Source organism: Perca flavescens, chromosome 3 (genome assembly GCF_004354835.1).
Source record: "Perca flavescens isolate YP-PL-M2 chromosome 3, PFLA_1.0, whole genome shotgun sequence".
Lineage (NCBI taxonomy): Eukaryota > Metazoa > Chordata > Actinopteri > Perciformes > Percidae > Perca > Perca flavescens.
Window position 1 is genome coordinate 29,890,846 of NC_041333.1, and position 21,394 is coordinate 29,912,239.

Below are 21,394 nucleotides of genomic sequence, written 5' to 3' on the forward strand. Positions count from 1 at the left end.
TCAATGAGTCATTTTGTACAATAGTCACTTTCATTTTGATTCATCCGCTGTCTATCATCCACACGTAGTTGACTGGATGATGGTAATAACAGTGTGTATTAATGTACTTGTGTACATGCCTTATTGAATGCTCACATCCTCTGCACTGTGGGTGTGGGCTCCTTAATGGCAAGTTTACCTTCCTTCTTCAACCACACTGACGTTAATGCCAAGTCCAAAGTTCTGCTTTCAACCAGATGACCAAGTCGTCAGGGTTTTCTTCTGACTGTGTTTGTGTCTGACTAGGATTCATGGTGGGCTATTCCGGACTGTACCAAGCCATTGCAATGCTCCTGGTGGCCTACTTCATCATCTGCATGACCGTGCTGTCAGTCTGTGCCATCTCCACCAATGGAGCCCTGGATGCCGGGGGCGCCTATTGTATCCTCCTCTCTCACTCACTCACTCACACACACACACACACACACACACACACACACACACACACACACACACACACACACACACACACACACACACACACACACACCCCCACACACCATCATATGACATTTGCACATTCAGCATAGTATCAGTCCCATTGTCAATGGTCAACATGTCAAGAGCGCACACACACAGAACTCCTTGCTACACTAAAACCAAGACAAAGTGTGTCTTTGTTTACGTAATGAAGCATTGTCTGCGACACTGAATGGGGTCTGATTTGTTCATTGTCTGCACTATAAGACACTGTTTACTACTTTAGATAAAGGTGGGGCCAGTATGTTTCGCTGCCAGGAATTTGGTAAAGTACCCCAATCAGTGCTGTTTATCAGTCAGGACAGGCCATCTTTAAGTTGATACACATGCTTTACATGCATACATTAAAGAGCTTTGTCTCCTTGACATTTAGATGTTGCAGTAGTGACTTCCTGAAGACGATGATATAAAAGTTATTCATTAAACATGAACATGAACAGAGCCAGGCTAGCTGTTCCTCCTGATTCCAGTATTAATGCTAAACTAAGCTAACTGTCTGCTGGCTGTGGATGACAGATATTTACCGTACAGATATGAGAGTGGTATCTTCTCATCTAACTCTTAACAGAAAAGCAAAGAAGTTTGTTCCCAAAAATGTATTTCTAATGTTAACTAGAAGCCAGCCCTTCATAAAGGAAACGACCATCGTCTTCATGTCACTGATGTCAAGGTCCTAAACACTAATTGGGTTCTATAAGAACAGAAACACACACACACACACACACACACACACACACACACACTACCTGTTTTTCACAGCATATTTAACAAACAAGTGCACTTTGCCTGAACTTCACTCAGACATGATCAGCAGAGCGTTGGGTCCTGAGTTTGGTGGCAGTATTGGCCTCATGTTCTTCCTGGCCAACGTGTGTGGCAGCGCTCTCTTTGTGCTGGGTCTGGTTGAAGCCATTTTGGCCACCTTCGGAGTGCCAGAAGGTGAGTTTCATTTTAACAACTTGTGGAATGCTGCCAGATCAGCATTTGTCATTCTATTATTTTAGAAAAACGATCTTATATACATTTAACTTACAACAGATAACAAAGATACTCCACAACATTCACAATAACGCACCCAAAACTTTTATTGATATCCCAATCCATCCACAAACATTAATTAATTTCCCCATAACTTTCATTAGCTCTCTGAGTTACTTACTGTAGACAAACTACAAATTATTATTATTATTATTATTATTGTTTGAGAGGGTTGTGGGTGGCTGGTATTGGGTGAGAGGCAGGATAGACTCTGGACAGGTCAATTACAGGGCTGACACATAGAGATAGACAACCTTTCACACTCCCATTTTAGAGTTGCCAATAGTTAACTAACCTGCATGTCGCGCAAACCCCACACCAGCTGGCTGGCAGGTTCAAAATCCCAACCAAAAATCACATTTTTGCTGTGAGTTTACCACTGCACTGCTCCATTATAGTCCTTTTTTATAGAAATTATAGCACCAAAAGCAATCCTAATACTGTGGGTCTAGTTATTTTTAAGAGTGGGCTAAGCAAGTTGGCTGGACAAGGAATTTTAGTTAATTAACAAATCATTGATTTTCTAGGAATATAGCTCAATACATGTTCTAATACGTTTTCTTTAGTTAGTTTACCAGGTTTTTTCTTAAGTAATGGTTTTCCAAACCAGAAAGTTCAGTCATTTAGAAAACAACATTAACAGAGCACCTTGGTAGCCAAGTGGTTGCAGCGCATGCCGTATAACCGCAACGTCCCGGGTTGGATTCTGGCCTGGGGACCTTTTGTTGCATATCATGCCGCTCTCTCTCAGCCCCCATTTCAACACTGTCCTGTCAAATAAAGGCAAAAATGAAAAGAACATTAACAAACCTGGAGGGCTTAGGTCATCGAGACACTAGCATAGTTATGGAAAATCAGGGAACTGTCAGGGCCCTGGTGAAAACTCTTAAGAACATTAATAGGAAACCAAGTAAGAAATGTTTTCCATGTGCCGTAACTGACTGTGGTAAAATAGTGAAATCTGAGGTGTGAAAATGTAGAACTGTGAACATAAAGCAGGACGTTTATAAAAGAGAGCTTAAAGCTTAGGCCGTGTTTCCTGGGTAAATAAAGCTTTAAAAAATTTAGTTTAGTTAGACAGACATTATTGTTTATTCCTGTGAAAAGATGTTAGTGTCTTTTTTCAAAGCTTTTTAAATGCACCACTTCATATTGACATTCTGTGCTGTAACATACTCTTGAACACATTCTGTCAGTCATTGTTAAGCATTAACAAATCTTCCCCCACGTGTCTTTTCCCTCTTGACCTCCTGCTTCGACACCTTTACCATATCATCCACCGCTAGACGGGTCTGCGGTCACTTCTGTCTACCAGGTCCTACCGTCGGGCTACTGGTGGTCTCTGCTTTATGCCACGGGCATCTCCCTGCTGTGCCTGCTGGTATGCCTGGTGGGAGCCAACATCTACGCCAAAGCCACATTCCTTATCTTCCTGGTGGTCATGTTTGTCCTGGGCACCATCTTCATCAGCTTCTTTGCCGTACACCCTCATACCATCGTCCTTCCCAGTTCTTCCGCATTTAACCCATCAGCCAATGGAACAGGCCCCGGGTTTCCCACCACAGCCAACTTCACTGGCTTCAAGTTGGAGACGCTGCTCGGGAACCTGTGGGGTAAGGTGCTGTGCTAAAAACAGTTCTCTCAGGATGTTCTCATACCAAGCATTCAAACTTAATGCTATATTACTGTTGCTTACTTGCACTGAACAAAGGACTTCACTTATGAATGAGGCATCAGGCCAATGGCAGACTTGAATGTGTATACAGGACAAAGGTCAACAGGTTTGTAGTCTGACATTAAGCATTGATCAGTTTTTACCACTACATTACATTAAAGTAATACCTTATTTTGACTGAATTAATGTACAATGTAAGGCTTTGACTAGATTGTGCCCCTAGTTAAGCTGCCATACTGTGGAAGGCATTTCAGCACACATTCTTTTCTCAGAGGCTTTAAGCAAGCATAGTGTTCTCCAGGTTTTAACTGGGACCAAAAATTTACTTGTACTTCTTAATTCTATTGATTTATTGTATTGCAACAATAACCCTCAAAAGATTATTATAGTAGAGCTATTGATGACTGATTTGTCACATGATCTGATCTGTGAACGATAGGTTTGGAATTTTCATATTATTGTTTGAAAGCATGACCTCAGTGACGTAGACTTTACAGGACATCTAATGTACTGTATCTCAGTACATTAGTGGATTTGGAATGCCTCTTTGTCAGGCACTAGGGCCCCTCTTACTGCTAACTCCACTGCTGGCCTGGAAAGATTACAATTGTTGCATTTCACACTATTCCCCTAGATCCCAACCCCCTTTGTGCAAATGCCGACAGCAACCAGTAGGAGTCACTGCTGCAGCGACAAGGACATAATGACATGGGCACCAATGGAAATATCCAGAGCCTCTGCGGCAGGGCTGTAATACTTGAGTTCTGACTCAAGACACTCTGTTGTCTAGCCAAATATTCTAGTTGGTCTCGACCGAGTCCAGCACTATATGCTTTTGTTCTAAAGTAACTTCCTCCTTCAAAACAAAACCATTGATGAAGCACACTCGTTCAGAAAACAGGTATTAGTTCAATTCAAAATCCATCTAGAACAGGCATTGAGATTGGTCTCCTGGTATACGCCTGGCTGCATCATATACAGGAGGCTACCTCAATCATTTTCATTTTGGCCACAGACACAATGTCAGCGAGCAGCTTGTACTATGAATTCTTCAGGACAAGTAATAAGGTCAAGAATGGGAACCCATTTTATATTTTAAGTAAATAATATGGCCTAATTTGATCCTATAGTGTGTTACTCTGCACTTGCTTTTTGATTATTACAAATAATAAAGCAAAATTATCATCTTAAAGTAGATAAAGATATACTGTCTCTCACATCACATAAATTATGAACAGGTAAGTGAATGGTCTTGAAAAGCATTCTTTTTTTTCTGTCTCTGTATTGAGTGTCTCTCATTTGGACTCGGTCTTGACTTGGACTTGAACCTCTTTGGACTAGGTCTTGACTCGGTCTCGAGTAGTCCTGGTCTTGGACTTGTCTTGGACTCAACGAAGGTGGACTTGACTACAGCCCTGCTCTGCATTGGTGGCACTGCTGTTGTCAGCACCAGTGTGCCCTTATTTAAAAATAAAAATCAAAAGTACAATAGCTTTTCCTGCACTGTTGGCACAGGGCTAATGTTGCACATGTTCTCTGGTTCTTGATGTCCATGGAAATCTATTGAAGCACTCCACTCTGTTTGCAGGGATTTATATCTTAGTACATGATTACTGAGCTAATTGGTGTAACTCCGGCATGCACTCAGGCACACGTGAGAGCTATTACACAGTCAAGCTTCGAATAATTCCAAGATCTGACAAAAGAACACAAACACACACACATAAATCATAATTTTACATGTGAATAATTTAAAGTCCAGAGAAAAAGGATAATCACATGATTAGAATTAAAACCTAATTGGGTCTAATTATATTGTAAGGAGCAAAGGGTGCCTTACAAATGTAACTGTTGATATTAGCTGTTAGATTATTTTCTTTATTCAACTTCCTACAATACAAAACAATATGTTTACTTTCATTAATCAATAAAGCAAAGTACTTTATATGGCCTTTGTTCTTGTTGAAACTCCCTCAGGGAAAACTGCTATCATTCATTGACAGAAAAAAGAGAGCAGAACGTTGTGAATTGTTCAAGTTAAAGTGTTAATGACGTGATTTTTGACGTTTTTTTTTCTTATAAATAGATCAAACATCCAGTGATTGATTGAAGATGTGTAGAGAATGGTTTTATCAATGCTGTAAAACATGATGAGGTTTGGTGGCGAGCAGGTACAGAGGAGTGTCTGCCAACAAACCAAATTGAACTTTCTTTTCTTTTTGATAAAAGCACGCCTACAGTGACTTATCCGTTGTTATCTCTTCCCTCAGCTAACTACACTGTGGATTACACAACAGGAACCACGATGACTTTCGCCAGCGTTTTTGCTGTAATGTTTAATGGCTGCACCGGCATCATGGCTGGCTCGAACATGTCAGGTAGGTGAAACCAGAGGCCTGTACTACGAATCAAGATCAACCTGCCCTGGATTTATTTCATTTACCCGGCTTCACCTAACCTAACAACCGCGGTCCCGCGTAAGCTGTGTCACGACGGTGGTCAACAGCATGACCAATCGCAAACATCTACCAGAGCCGAATATTTTACATAACAAGAGCAACTATAATTCTGCCTATAGTTTTGCCTGTAAAACCGTGTCTGTGTGAACACAGACACGGTTTTACAGGCAAAACGCAATACAGTCGCTGCTTCCTAAAACAGGAAGGAAAGCTGGCAAAAGAAATTGCTGACGCTGATATGAGTAAATCACAACGCTTATCAATATCCCTTCCCCATCAGTCAAGCACAAGATCTGACCATAATTACACTTGGGCTTTCCATGAACTCTCGTTGCTTCAGCCTATTATTTCAGTTGCAACCCAGGCAGTGGTAAGTGATCATGAGAGAAAATAAAAAATATAAAAACATAATTCAAACCATTATGCATTGGCAACACACGGCTCAAGAAACCGACAAATAGCCTATACGTAATTCCCTCCACTGAAAATTGGCGCACCTCTCTCTCTCTGCGCACCGAGCTCCACCGGATATTCTAAGAACGGTGACGCCGTTATCAATCGAGTATTGATTGGTCAATAGGCGGTGCTTTTACACCGGTTGATCTCTAATCTCCAACATGTTCAGCATAAGTTACCACGGCGATTTAACCCGGTAACAAGTGTGTGTGTGTTTGTGTGGACACACAGTAAACCTGTCTTTCTACCAGGTGACCTGAAGAATCCTAGCTACGCCATCCCCCGTGGCACCATCACAGCGGTCATCTTCACCTTCATCATCTACAACCTGCTCAGCGTACTGGTGGCCTGCTCCTGTGACCGGTCAGTAACACACACGTAAAAAAAAAAAAAAGGTCCTTTATATGCGTACACTTTATTTTGGACTCATATTATTTGACGTAGTGGTAAAAAAACTAGGTTAAACTTGAGCTGTCTTGCGTGGTGTCTTGGTTTTATACTACCCACTGAACACATTCAGTTATATCATTTACATCTACAAACAAAAAGCAGTGGAACGGCCCATAGTTGAACATTAATCCACACTGATCCAACAAGGTAATTAAACCTTTGGGTTGAGTACCAGTACTGCGCAGTGCTGTAGTAATAGAGGTTTGCATGTTTTGTTTTCCGCAGCTGAAATCCAATACTTAGTGACTATCAGATAATGCGAACAGGGTTCATTTTCTGCTTCACCAAACTGAATTGGAGCATCAGAGGGGACTGATTTCAAAACCATCAATTCCAAGTGAATGTTATCCAACACCAGGTGGCAGTTAATCAATCTGAACAAGTGCAGCACGCGTGAATAAAAGTGGACAAAATAATGGAAACAGTACAAGCCCATTTTTGACACTGGATGATTACAGAATGAATCGTTATTATAAAGTTGTAGAGGCTAAATGTCAATCCAGCCATTACTCAACAACAGAAACCATAATACAGACCTAGTTGTGTAGACGCAGACACAAAAACAATAAGCTGATATGTGTGGCATTATATTTTTGTCTCAATCCAGAGCAGACATTCTCAAAAATCAACAACAACAAAAAAAACGATTGTTTGTATGCACATACTAAGACAAATCAGCCAATCAGAAATGTTTTCCACCAATTCTCTGATTGGCTGAGATCGTGGCACATTGTAACACACACAGACTTGAGCAGATCAGGGAATTTGAGAAAGTGCAACTGACTAAAACTAAATGAGAGGTAAAATATTATGCGCTTATGTGGATACCAACAAATGCTTTTATAAAGCGCAGGAAAGGTAATTGTTTGCTGAAATTAAATAAGTCTCTCTCTGTGTGATAATATAATTTTTGTGTTTGCATTTAAAAAAATAAAAATAAATCGATGCTCTAAATATCCTGCAAGATTGAGACACCCAAATGTCAGGAAACAGTTTGAGAAAATGTGGATTTCTGGATGGGAATTTTGACTTGAAAGATTTTTAAATCTTATTCTTCCAATTAGGACGCTGGATTTTATGCCCTCCAACTGGGATATTTTTTTGCAGAGGCATGTGATGAAAAGACAGACCGCAATGTCTTCAGTAAATTCATTACAATATACTAACAATGCAGCATACATTATATTTAAGGATAGTGGGCAGCTAGCTGTATCAAAAGTAAAAAGACTTACCAGATTGTGTATAGCCTGTTTTTTGTTTTTTTAAACTACTTTCTGATAAGCAACCACATATTAATTTGTCTACTTATTAGCTTTCCATGATTTTCCATGACTAACTACATGTGTGAAGATATTTGCTAAGTTTTCTACTGCCGCCTAACATTGACAACGTTTTACTCTTAGTGGAATATTCCACGCAATCTCTATTTTGAATAACAAACACTTGCTACCTGTAGGCTTGGAAAATGGCTGTGAAAAGTTTGTTCTTTATACTCAGCTTGGATTTACAACAGATACAAAGTACTTCAATGTCAACCAAGAGTCATGGCAAAAAAACGTGTCCAAACATATCAACATGTCCATAGAAACCTAGTTGACACTCCAGATCTGTGAAGTATTCCTTTAATTAAGTGTTAGCAAGCAGCTAACAATCCATCAGGGCCACATGGATAACTTTGGTGTCTGTGTCCTCACTTCACTCTCAAACTTAGAGCGGTGAAGTCTTTACCTTGATGTTGCACTTCTTTCTATTTATTTGTCTTCCCTCTCCCTCTCTATCTATCTGTCTTTTGCAGAGTGCCAGAGTTCAGTATTGATGTAGCGCTAAAGCGAGTGTTGCCAAGGTGCTAAACTGACATGACAGGGCTATAAAAGAGCATCAGAGATCAATACTGTCATCATTTACCCTGTCACACTGTCCTCCCTGCGTCCACCTACCACACACATACACCCTGATAAGAGTCCACCTCTGCAGTACTCTATCTTTTCCCCTAGAGTCACACATATTACTTGTTCTATATGTTGGTGTATGTTTACATATGGTTTCAATCTGTTACAGATATCTAAAGTAGTTTCCCTTGTAGAAAATGTTATTTATGTTGGATATGTTATTTGTTTATTAATGAAGGCTTGAGGCAGTGTCAGTGTTTTGAAGCAGGGCCAAATCAGCCCCCACTCACATGACCCAAATAAAAAGGCCATAAAGTTCCCTCACATTGTGTGTGTGTGTGTGTGTGTTTGTGTGTGTGTGTGGGGGGGGTTTACCACATTTAAAAGATCTTTTATCTTTTCAAAAGTTAGCTAAAAGTATGAAACAGTTGAAAAAGTAAGTCAATAAATGGTTGAATTCTAAATGGTAGTAGTGCAAATTGACAGTTCAGTTCTATGAAAACATTATTTTATAAAAAATAAACTTTAAAAACCACTGGCGTACAGTATGTAGAGGTTTGTAAATGCAAATGCATTATGCATACCCCCCATTGAAGGGAGGTGCCAAAGAGCCACTGCAGTCTCTTCTCTAGTTGTGTGCCTGGGGGGGTAGTTTCCCCACAGAAAAAAAACAAATGGTAGCAGGTCAGTGTAAACTCAGCTGGATCTGAATACTATCTGGGCACATGATGAGTGTAAACTGCATGCCTGATATGCCTGCTAGGCCTGTGCTGTGTGTTGCTAGTAGAAGACAATTTCCCTCAGCTTTATCAATGGAGATTTGTTCTGTTCTGCAAATAGTTTTACTGATATTAGCAGCGGCACGTGACATCACACCATGTGCATTATGCATGTATGTGTAAAAGAGAGCTCATGCGTCAATGCACCCAAGGCTTCTGTGGTAATCGGGTCATGTGTCTTAATGACTTACTATAGAAAGGACATGTAAACAATTCTTGTATATGGACAGGATGGAAAGTGAAACATCACGTTTCTTAGAGCTGTACAGATTGTTTGTTTGATTATGAAATACAGAAGGCGTAAAATCCTGTTTTATTGGTTTCATGCCCGGGATATCGCTTCCTGTCTTATCTTCACTTAGCTCGGGGTCGTTTGGTTTATTGAGGCTGACCAGAATTGAACTGATAAAAGTGTTATCTTGCTGGGAAAAAAATGTATAATCATTTCTCAGAAGCGCTAAAACTTGTGGGGTATTTTCATATTGTGCACTTGTATCTGTTCATCCTCATGCAGTCTGGCTTTGTGATTTTTGACTTTTTTTAAAATCCTGGTTACTCTGAGAAAACAAGAAGTAAAGTTATTTTAATAAGGTAGATCAATCTGACAATGTGATCATTTCTCCTTTGCATTGTAATGGCTGGAATTTACTTCACTTCCCTAGATTAACACAATGGTCTGATTGTCTTCAGGCAATATTTGACAACTAACTCACAAGAATGCCTCCATTGACTGGCCAGCAGCCACTTTCAGGAGATGATAAGTGGGCCAATAGTGACAGTGACAGGTCCCACCGGTGAACAATCTATTTTAATATCCAGCTTTCATTTTCTAATGGAGGAAATAGCAGCTTTTATGCATTACCTGTTTGTAAGCAGTGCGCTGCAGTGTATTTCATCTTCTGCTTCTGGAAAAACATTTTCATTCACCGCTGTTTCTGCTACATTAAGTCGGCTCACTCCAAGAAAAAATATTACCAACGATACCTAAAGTGCTCATAAAACTTTATTGATTTTCTGTAAGGAAATTAGAGAAAGACCCAATATTTATCAAGGCACAAGAATTTAAGAAACATCCATTTACCAAGGGCAAATTGTTCTTGAAACGAGGGAAATTTTGGTCATCCATTGTACGCACAACATCACATACCTATTCAAAGAAAGCGTTTTCTGAAAATTACTCTGTATAGGAATGTGTTGATTTTGTTATAAAAAAAAGTGATTAGTACGAAGGGAAACCAAAACCCTGAGGCAAAAACCCATCTTACATTTATCTCACACAGCCAGTTGTACATGCCAACTCTAAGTAACACACACTCTGACACACAAGCATCAGGCAGGCAGGCAGGCAGGCAGAAAGCAGGTTTTTTGGCATTAAATTATGCAAACAGTCAGGCTAACTAAATTATCATGGATTAAAATATGACTGCTTCTATTAAAGTCTTTTGTCATGTTGTGGCATTACTACACCACATGTCAGGGAAGCCCTCACTCCAGAGACAAGACTCCAGGGTGACTGTGAATGTGAGGATGGCAGTATCTGATTATTATGGGATATCACTGTGGGATGTGGTAGGTAGGCATATGTTTGTGTGTGAATCTCGTGAATCTCTCGTGTGATTTAACTAGAATATAAGGATGTTTCTAAGGGTGTAAGTAAACCCTTTTGTATGTATGTCCTAACCTTCTATCAAGCATCCGAACAGGTGTATGAACAGATGAATGAAGGATTGACCTCAATCATATTTAATTATATATGATTCACACATGAACAAAACTTACAATGTGTAGCATTTACTGTCTATACACATGTACAAATCATTCACAGGTGGACTTAAAACTGTTTTATGGTTGTATGTGTTCAAGCTCAAAGTCCACTTACTTTACTTTTATTTCCTCCCTGACCTCAAGGCCTTCATCAGGGGATAGAGGTTGCTCAGTTGTCATGAGAGCAAGATTAAGTATTTATAAATATAATGAGCATAATGCATCGTTATTATTTCGTTTTCATATTAAATTATTATGTTATCATTATTATTGTTACAAAGAAATTATTAAAAAATGTATTAAAGGTGCAAGATGTAATATTGTATGTAATACTGGCAGCTAGTGGTTAAAATAGTTACTGCACTACCAATTCAAAATACTGGAGAGTCGTCTCCCCCGCCCCCTCCTGCCCAGACTCGAAGTTCACGGAGGTTGCCAGGCTGAGACCGCAGCATTAACAACAATGTTGCTAGACGCTTTTCTCACATATCCAGACATTACTCCACAGCACAGCCAAGTAGCTAACGGTAGATGCTGGCTATATTGACAGTCATAAAAGCCCGTGCTCACGCGGAGCTCTGTAACCAACTGACAGACACTTTTTCGGCTTAAAATGACAGTATGAACCGCTAAAAACACAACAACCTCACTGTCCTCTCCACACGCCAGTCAGGCACACTTCCTCGGCTTAGAATTACAATACGAAACGTTAAAAATACCACTAACTTGCCGACGGAACACACTTCATTGGCTTAGAATTACGGCAACAATCGCTAAACACACTGCAAACTCACAGTCCTCTCTTTCCGATTTACAGCCCCCCTCTCGTGGCTTAAAATAACTCACCGTTGTCTGCTCCAGCTGCTGAACTACACGTTGTAAACAGCCATGGGCCGCTTGCCTGGTCCTCCCGGTAACGTTAGCAGTTAGCAGGGTTAGCAACTCTGCATCCTTTTGGGCTCTAAGCTGTCTCCATCTTTCAAACACATCTCCAATATTTAACAGGGGGTTGTTACGTCTCTGGTCACGCAACTGTTAGAAACATGCTGTTTTCTTTTTTTTACGTCAGGTAGAATCTATCTCCATTGATCCTGTTCGTTTGTTTGCTTCTTTCATGGCTGTACTAGTGTTACAGCTGTAGCGTGCTGGGTTTACGTTTTTACAGGTATATCTGGCAACCCGGCCTGCCTGTCAAACTGGGCCGTTGATAACAACACACAGATCAAAACATAAACATAAATTTCGTCACGGAATGTAAATTTCAAAAAGAAAAAATACTGACATTAGCATTGTTGTCAGAAAAGATTGTATTTCAGTTTAACATGTTTCCTTAATATCTGATGAGGCATTGGTGTCATTTTTGGATTTATTACAGTACAAATATTACATATTGGACCTTTAATACAAACACTTCAAAATGTCCTCATATCTGCTAACAATTACATTATAGTGTGTTCGAAACATGTATGATTTGTTCATATACTGCTTGTAAAGGTCAAATGAAGGGGTTAAAATAAAGTGTGACTGGAAGATATTTTAGCTACAGGTTGCAGTATTGTGAAAAAATTGGTTTTCTAATGCTGTCAGGGTAACATATTTTATTCCAACTGAGCTTTTCTATGCTTGATCAAATATACATTTTAAAACAAGTTTCCACTGATAGTTCTAAAATAAAAGCAACAGTGCCTGTAGTTATGGGAGTTGTCCAAAGGGTGGCAATCACACTCTCTTACCAACCAGCCATGCTCTCTTTAAAGGGAACATTTAGAGTGACTAACTAACCTTTACATAAATTGCTACCCTCTGCAAATTGTAGTTCTGCATCATAGCTTTAAAAGTAGCACTGACAGTACTGAGTTTGTTTTTTGTCTTTTTTTTTACAGCCATGAGCGCATTTTCTGCTTCACAGCTATTAGTACTGCAAATAAAATGAAGCTCATCTAGATGTAAAAGCCGTACAACTGTACAACCGTACAACTTATGAGATTGTCGCTGGCGATATACCGCTATGAGAGATACTGATGATGGTGATGAAGGCTGAGGGGATGTGAAACAGAGGGGAATCTATTAACCTTATGTGACCAGCTAGCCAGCCATGACAGATTGCCCTGTCGCTACTTTATCAAGCTCTTTTGGTAGTGTGTGTGTGTGGATTAAGAATTTAAATCTACACTTAAAGCAACAGAGTGAGCATGACGACTCACTCTGTTGCTCCAGTTTTTTATTTTGTTAGTTTCATGCCTGAATATTAACTAACTGCTTCATTGTATGTATGGGTTGGGGGCGTCTTTGCTCTATTGACGTGTGTGTGTCTGTGTGTGTGTGTGTGTGTGTGTGTGTGTGTGTGTGTGTGTGTGTGTGTGTGTGTGTGTGTGTGTGTGTGTGTGTGTGTGTGTGTGTGTTCACCACAGTGCAGTGCGTCAATGACCTGTAGGCTAATCCGCCCTGCGCTATAGAACCTTTTGTATTAATTACTGACTTGATAATTATAATAATTTTTAATCGGCTGGGCATTCTTTTGTTGTGCTATCTCTGACATGCAGCCTTGTGAATGTGTTTGCAATTGGCACCCCACTCCACCCCCCAAAGTGCCTCTGTCCCTCATCTCTCTTCTGCTGCACCCCCCTCCATACACACATGCTGCGTCTAATTTCTCGCACTTTTCCAGAAAAGTCACATCTTTCGTCACAGCACTTTCTTTTTCCTCCATCCTCCAAAAACATGCTGCATTTCTGCTGTCTCTTATCTCTTGTCTTTTCACCTACGCACTATCTCCATTCCTCTGTTTTCCTATTCTATATTTTATCCCCCCCCCACTCCCTGTTACCTTTCAATCACATACTTTTTTGATAATTCAACATCTTCTCTTTCACTTTAGCCCCTTTCTGTCCGCAGAATCTTCTCCCAGAACTCCGAAGCTTTTTCAATAACTTAAAGGGTAACTACCGTTTTTTTTCAACCTGGACTTATGGGAACAAAAATCTTTGACATTGGTCCAGTATTAAGCGAGATCGCTGCAGTCGGCAGCGGCGAAACAAGCTACAATGTAAGTTAATAGGGCAATTGTCCAGTTTGTATTTACCTTCACAAAAGTGCTCGTTTTGCCACTGACAGGCTCAGATTAATATTCTAAGTTGTCTACACACATGAGGATGCACAAAATGCAGCAACACAATTAAAGGTGCTGTAGGTAGGATTTTGAAGATCCAGGACTTAGCCAAAAAATGTGAACATCGACAACTTCTCAGTCCCTCCCCCACTTTCTGCTAAAGCCCATGGTCTCCTAAGCCCCTCCCCCCACAAGAGAGAATGAATGTGTGTGCCTGAGCAGTGATTGACATGCAATTAGACTTGGCTGTTCTATATGAATATTCATTCTGTGGCGTGTTTTATTTGCAACACTTTGGTAAGTGTAACTACCGTTCCCTCTTTCCTCTATTATACTGACTTAGTGTTAGTATGAACACATCACACGTTCCTTTTTTTCATATGGACTATTAAGCAACACTTTATTGAACTGCCAGATTCTTAAACTGAGTTTGTACTTTTAGGGTAACATTTTAGATACTAGATATCAAACAAAAGCCACAGACTATATCATATTAAGTTGCTATGAGCTGTAAATGCACCACTTCTAAGCAGAATGCAGAAGATAACGTCGACTGAAGGGTCTCGGACTGATGATTCAAATGTTTGACTTTCAGGGGGCAGCCCTAAAAGAATGTATGTCAAAAAAAATTAACTAAAATGCAAAATCAAACTCTTTAGTTATTGTATGCATGGTGACATAAGATTAGGGTTGGGTATCGTTTGGTTTTATTTCGATTCCGGTGCTAAATCGATACTTTTAAAACGGTGCCGGTGCCTAAACGGTGCCTGAACCGGTACCTGAACCGGTACCTGAACCTGTACTTTTCAATAAAGTTAAAAAAAAAAGAAGAAGAAAAAAAATAAGTGTAGTAAACAACAGTCAGTGACTTGTTTATTGCTAAGGCCATGGTCAAAATTAAAGATTTAATAATAATGTAATAACTATAACAATAACAAAAACTTATTTCACCAGTAAATTGCTGTTGAACCCCAGATGGGAAAAGGGTATTTTACAATTACTGTGAATGCACCACAAGGCTACCTGTTTTAAGTGAATCTGTGTTGTTTAATTCCGACAATGGCAGCTGCAAGTGAACGCACCGTCTGTGTTGTTTAATTCCGACAACGGCAGCTGCAAGTGAACGCACCGTCTGTGTTGTTTAATTCCGACAACGGCAACTGCGAGTAAACGCACCGTCTGTGTTGTTTACTGCGCTGCAGTGCAGACTGTTACATCCCACTGTTGAAGTCCTCCACAGTGAAATACAGTCACACTTTACACTGTTTAACGTTAGCTGTCAGCATTTTAACCGTGATTAATCCAGCTGCTAGCTAAAGGTAGGCTAACGTTACATGCTGTCAGGTGTAGTGTAAAGTCGAGCACCGAAATGAGGCACCGAAACTTTCGTTCTTATTCGGTCTTGTTACTACCGTTTACTTCGGCACCGGTTCCCTGTTGGCACCGAGTTTCGGTTCCCAACCCTACATAAGATGTACACATATCAGAATAACACAAATACACATTAAATATACATAGGAGAAAAAATATAAAGAAATCATTATAAGAAATGAAATAGAATTATTTATAATATTACAATAATAAAACAAACACCCTTATATAAACAGACAGTATTAAAGTGACGGTTCGGAGTAATTTCACCCTAGGGTCCTTTGCACCATGACCTCGAGCCAAACACCCCTCCAGAAGCTTTTTTCACCTGGGTCTAACATTGGGAGAGTTAGCGTAGAGTAGCGTTATCAGCTGAATAGCTTATTAGCGCAGGGGCTAATGGACCCACGTTTGTATCTCGTAAATGACCCACTAATAATGCCCGAAATGATACCAAACTTCTACACTAGTACAAATAGGTTATGTACTCATAAAACGATGGATTGGAAAGTTTGTAAGTACACCAGAAGTTTATGAACACTTGCCTGCTGGCTTCTGCTCTCTGTTGCTTCTGCTGCTGCTGCTGCTACCTGCAGTTAGACGAGGGCTTAGGGCCGTCTACAAATTACTACACCGAAAAGAGATACAACAAAAATATTTATTAATTTAATGATTAAATAAGGTAATGTCTCCAAACTTATCTCAGTTATTACTTGTCTCCTGCTATTTATACTACAACACTTACTTTAAAAAAAAAAGTTAAATTAAAAAATATTTTTGTTGCATCTCTTTTTGGTGTTGTAATTTGTAGACGTCCCTAAGCACTCGTCTTACTGCCGACAGCAGCAACAACAGCAGAGAGCAGAAGCTAGCAGGCAAGTGTTCACAAACTTCTGGTGTACTTACAAACTTTCCAATCCATCGTTTTATGAGTACATAACCTATATGTACTACTGTAGACGTTTGGTATCATTTCGGGCATTATTAGTGGGGTAACTTACGAGATACAAACGTGGGTCCATTAGCCCCTGCGCTAAGCTATTTAACTGATAACGCTACTCTACGCTAACTCTCCCAATGTTAGACCCAGGTGAAAAAAGCTTCTGGGGGGGTGTTTGGCTCGAGGTCATGGTGCAAAGGACCCTAGGGGGACATTACTCTGAACCATCACTTTAATGCACAAATATTGTAATTTAATTATACTGTAATTATAGTAAGCATAGCAATTGTAACTGAACATAACCCTAAATTACCCCTAAATGACAAAAAGGGTCAGATGAAAGTAAAGATGTGAGGGTGAGGCATGACAATACCGAGTTTAGTCTAGTGGTGTGGGCTTGGGTGCGACTATCCCCGGGCTCTAAATAATAGGCTAAAGAAATGCATCGACTACAGCTTTCACTGGTATTGTCACGGGCGAACATACAAATTATTTTTCACTTTGGATAACGATGCAATGTAGGGCATTTGGATTTGGCAGAGGTCTGCGCTCTTTCAGTGCCCTTCTAGTTATAATACATTTTTTAGTTATTAACCCTTTTTGGCAGAAAAGATTGAGGAACCTTGTGTGTTACCAGAGACAGTTTAGAACAGAGACACCCCAACTCAGATTAATTTCTTGACATAGGTTTGTCCACGGCCACGCCTCTTTAGGAGACTAGCAGCAGGTCCTGCGTGTATTGATTCCAATGGGAGAAGTCAACGTGAACACAGATCATGACAGACTATTTTGTCCCAAAGTCACCAAAGTTATTTGGTTATATAATATTGGACCCATTTTTCACAAGCCACATATCTCCAGGACGTTCTGTAACTAAAATGGCATTTTTCAGACAGACAAATCTGGAGAAAATTAGTTTGAGACCTGTTTCTGTCTCAGGAACAAAATCCTTTTCAGCTTTTAGCTGTGTAAATATCTAATGTCAGCAAAAGAAAATATAAATACATTTACAAATAATGTTCATCCATCTACTTGATGTTCACAACACTTTCAAATGAGGCCACGCCCATTTAGAAGTACCATTGGCGCTGATTGAAATGCGCTATCTTTATCTATAGAGTATTGTCAATCCTCATAGTCTTTACATCATATCCTCTCATTCTCAGGCTTTCTGCTCATCCTTGTCCAGACAGTAGCCATTGAAAGGCAACAAGTCCAGCATCCCTTCTCCCCTCATCCTCATTCCTTACTTTTCTCTCTCCCCCGTCCCTTTCTCTTGGCACTATCGCCCCACAGCAGCATTCTTGGCTTCACTTTCTCCCTCCTCTCCTTGTCTATCATTCATCCATCCATCCACACAGCCACGCTCCCTCTTTTTGTTATTCACCCCTATCTCTCCACTGCAGAGATTCCAGTCATTTTGACCCCCTCTCTAACAATTGTGGTAGTACAGGCCAAGTCTTCCACAACATGTTCTGTCTGAATTAAAAGCTGCTGGGATTGGAGGGAGAGGCAGAGGGTTGATGAGCAACAGACGGAGGAGAAAAAGGAAGGATTTGGGTGACAGAGGTTTTGATTTTTATTTTAAATGGCTTGGCGGGCACTTGGTGGTGTCCATGAAAGATGAGGCAGTTCATTATATTTGTTAAATACCTCACCTGACATCTTTGGGAAGCACTTAACTTGTATTTTAATTCAACTTTTTTGAACAGTTCACACAAGCATTGATGAGTAGAGAGCAGTCCTGAGGACACTGCCGGCCGAGCTCAGTGCAATCTCTCAAGACGGTGGGAAGTTTACTATCCATTCTCTAAGATCAATGAGAATTCCAGTTTTTGGTCTTATATTTCAAACCTTTTATGACTTAGACAAAGCTAAATGGTGATTAATTAAAGGTTCAAAGTTCATTCTTAACCTCGGAAACATCAGTTGAGAAAATAATCTCGCCACAAAGTAGGTGTTCTGGAGCTTTCTTAAACAACCGAGTCTCTTGCCCTTCCTTGAATTTGTTCTGCCTATTTCAGCATAGGCCCTTAACGACATGATTTCCCAAATCTCGTCGTCTCACCAGTTAGACATTTTCTTTGTCATCTTCGTGTAAACCTTTCTTCTTCAGCCTTGGATGTTTGTGTTCTTCCATTTAGGTGCGAGCCTGAGAAAGCTCATCAACACTTCCTGTGAATTCGAATGTATCTGTGAATTCGATGTACCATCTCAGGCAGGCACGTGCACAGATAGACCCCAGGGGGTGCTCAGGCACCTGAACTTTTAGCCTCTGACTAGATAAGTGACATTTTTGCTAGACACTTTCTTTTCTATTTCTTTTTCTACTTTAGTTTTTTTTTTTTTTATGTGGCCCATGGCATCAATTCTTAAATCCAAGTGTGTTGTAATGCTCAACAACTGCATTTGAGTTCCAATTCTGCAAGACCACGCACGCCTCTACCTCACACAGAAACCACAGTAAACACACGCAAATTGACATCACGTCTCCCTGACCTGACTTCATTGCTGGTAGCCAGCCAGGTAACGATAGTGTTTGTTGTCCGAAGCAGAGCAGAGAGAAGCTTCTGAACGCTTCTGAAACGTGCTGGTAGAATCACAAGCATTTTTGTTTGTGGCCGTGATCAGCTCTGGTGGCCGCAGCCAGAACTCACCGCAGCTGTGCTCGGTAGAAAAAAAATTAGTTCTCGCTTGAGCATCTGCCCCCCAAAATGTCTGTGCACGTCTCTGGCTCTCGGTACTGTCGATAAGTTCAGGGTTGCAGCGCATCTGTGAAAGGGGCTTATGTTTGCGTTTTGAGTTTCACTGGGTACTTTTATTGTGCCGTGATGGTGTACAGGCTTTTCCCGAGGGCTGTTTGACCTTGAATATCGGAAAATAAAATATCAGTCAGCCCCTAGTTACAAGCTAGGGGAGAGATGATGGAGTAAAACAAACAAGTGGCTGGAAATTGCCAGTTGCCACTGAATAGAGAGGCTAAAAATTGGAGAAAAAAATTGAGCCGTAAAACAAGATAAGAGTACCATAGGAAGACAGGGCTATGGAAAAGCTGAGATGTGCAGAGTACGTGTGAAGTGTTGGGAGGGGAGAGAAGGCTGTGTGTGTGCGCCTGTGCAGGCAGTGCACAGAGGCCTTGTTAGTTATTGATCTCATTTAATAATACTTAACCATAGTCTTCTCCCCTGAGAGCACTTAACTTTTCCTCTCCCTCCCTCTCTCTGGCTCTTACAACCCCTCTCTGCCTCCCTTTTTACCTTCTGTTTGCTTCCTTTTCCTCCGCTGTTTCTTTATGTGTCTGTATATCTCTTCCTCACCCCCTGTGTACCGTGGCTTCACTCTAAAAGTACCTACAAGGTCAAGGTGAAGTAAGGCTAAAGACCAACATTAAATCCCAGCAGTAAAGGCTAAGGTTCTGTGCTGGTGCATTTGTTGCTATGGAGTCGATTCAGTCGTCTCTAAGAGGCCTGAGCTCATTCAAAGCACACCGGGCCAGATGCAGGCTGTAAAGCATGTTCAGGCTGTTACTACTCAGACTCCTGAAGTGTGCTCTGAGGATTTTGCCACTGGCTCTGCTTGCCAAAAGAGTTCTTCTTTGTTTTTCCCCCACTGGCATGGTGGGAAATTGGGACATAGAATTGTCACCTTTTAGCTGAGGTGTTAGCTTTTATATTTGTATACATTCAATTAAGTTTTGGTTAGTATGAAGGCTTTTACAAAGCATACTTATGCAGTGTTTTTCATTTAAGACCAGAAACCTTGAAATAAGTCTTGGTTTGATTCTGTTGATTACTCAATATCCTCAGTACTCAATCACACGATCTATGTAAATATCTTGTTGACCTTAAATGAGGAGGACTAGCCTGTGAAAACAGCTATATAATGTTTTCTGAAGCTCTGGAGGAGCTTTTAAAAGTTGAAGAAACAACCCTGATGATGTCATAGTGATCTTATCAGGATTATCTCGGTTTGGGCTTGAGACTTAATATAGGACAACTAATGAATGACGTCAAGCTGTATGTAGGATCCAGTGTTTTGGAGCTTGACCTATAGTAAACACTATATCTCCTGTGCTGCTTTGATTACATCCATTAATTTTTTAAATATGTCTTTCATACTTGCAAAGAGCAGTGTACAAAACATTCAGCCAACAGCTTCTCATTGTTAGATGCTTTCGCCGGTTAAAATGACAAAAGGTGCTGCGACAGGTCATATCAGCTGTCACTAATTAAAGTTCATTCCATCGGGCGCCTGGGTAGCTCACCTGGTAGAGCAGGCGCCCATGTGCAGAGGCTCAGTCTTCGATGCAGCGGCTTTCCTGTCTACAGTTGTCCTGTCTGGCTAAAATGCCCCAAAAAATTATCTTTAAAGAAAATTCTGTGAGTACCTTGAGGCCAGAAATTAACTTCCAGAACTTACCAGTTAAACATTCATTCATATCGTATCAATAAGTTAAGCTTAGAAACGTAATACGTTTTCACTAGAAGCCAGCAGCTAAGTTTACAAGGATGTGCCAAATTTTAAGATACGTGGCAAGCTTACCAAAACCGACTACATACAGACAGCTTTTGTGTTTTTACTTGTTTTTAACAATTGTGTAAAACATAGCAGTAGTGTAAACAAAATCAATAAAGACATTGTTAAAATTTTTAAAAAAAAACAACGTGGTGGATGAGATACTGCGGACAGATGGTGCATTGATAAAGTACTACTCGCAAAGTTTTTATTGCACTTAACATTAACGATTGTAGTTGGAGGAGCTCAGCCCCGACACAGAGCAGAGGAGATGCTGCAGCGTAATAATAAATTATACCAAAACGTTAAAAAATGCCATTAAAAGAACCTGTAACCTTGGATCTTATCAATACTATGGTCTTTAATAATTTAGCACCGGAGCCCGTTTAATACTTGGTATTGCTACCCATCCCTATTCCTTACTGTCTAA

At 40.4% G+C, this 21,394-nt stretch overlaps 1 protein-coding gene across 2 annotated transcripts in view; it reads left to right on the forward strand.

The window, feature by feature from the left end:
- The window catches only part of zgc:153039, an 83,390-nt gene that overhangs the window by 9,656 nt on the left and 52,340 nt on the right, over nt 1-21,394 (forward strand). For both annotated transcript variants that reach the window (XM_028573277.1, XM_028573276.1), the window contains 5 exons: nt 286-420; nt 1,321-1,458; nt 2,844-3,170; nt 5,503-5,610; nt 6,399-6,510. In XM_028573277.1, coding sequence (XP_028429078.1) covers nt 291-420; nt 1,321-1,458; nt 2,844-3,170; nt 5,503-5,610; nt 6,399-6,510 — 815 coding nt within the window. In that variant the 5' untranslated portion in view covers nt 286-290. The remainder of the gene's footprint in view (nt 1-285; nt 421-1,320; nt 1,459-2,843; nt 3,171-5,502; nt 5,611-6,398; nt 6,511-21,394) is intronic.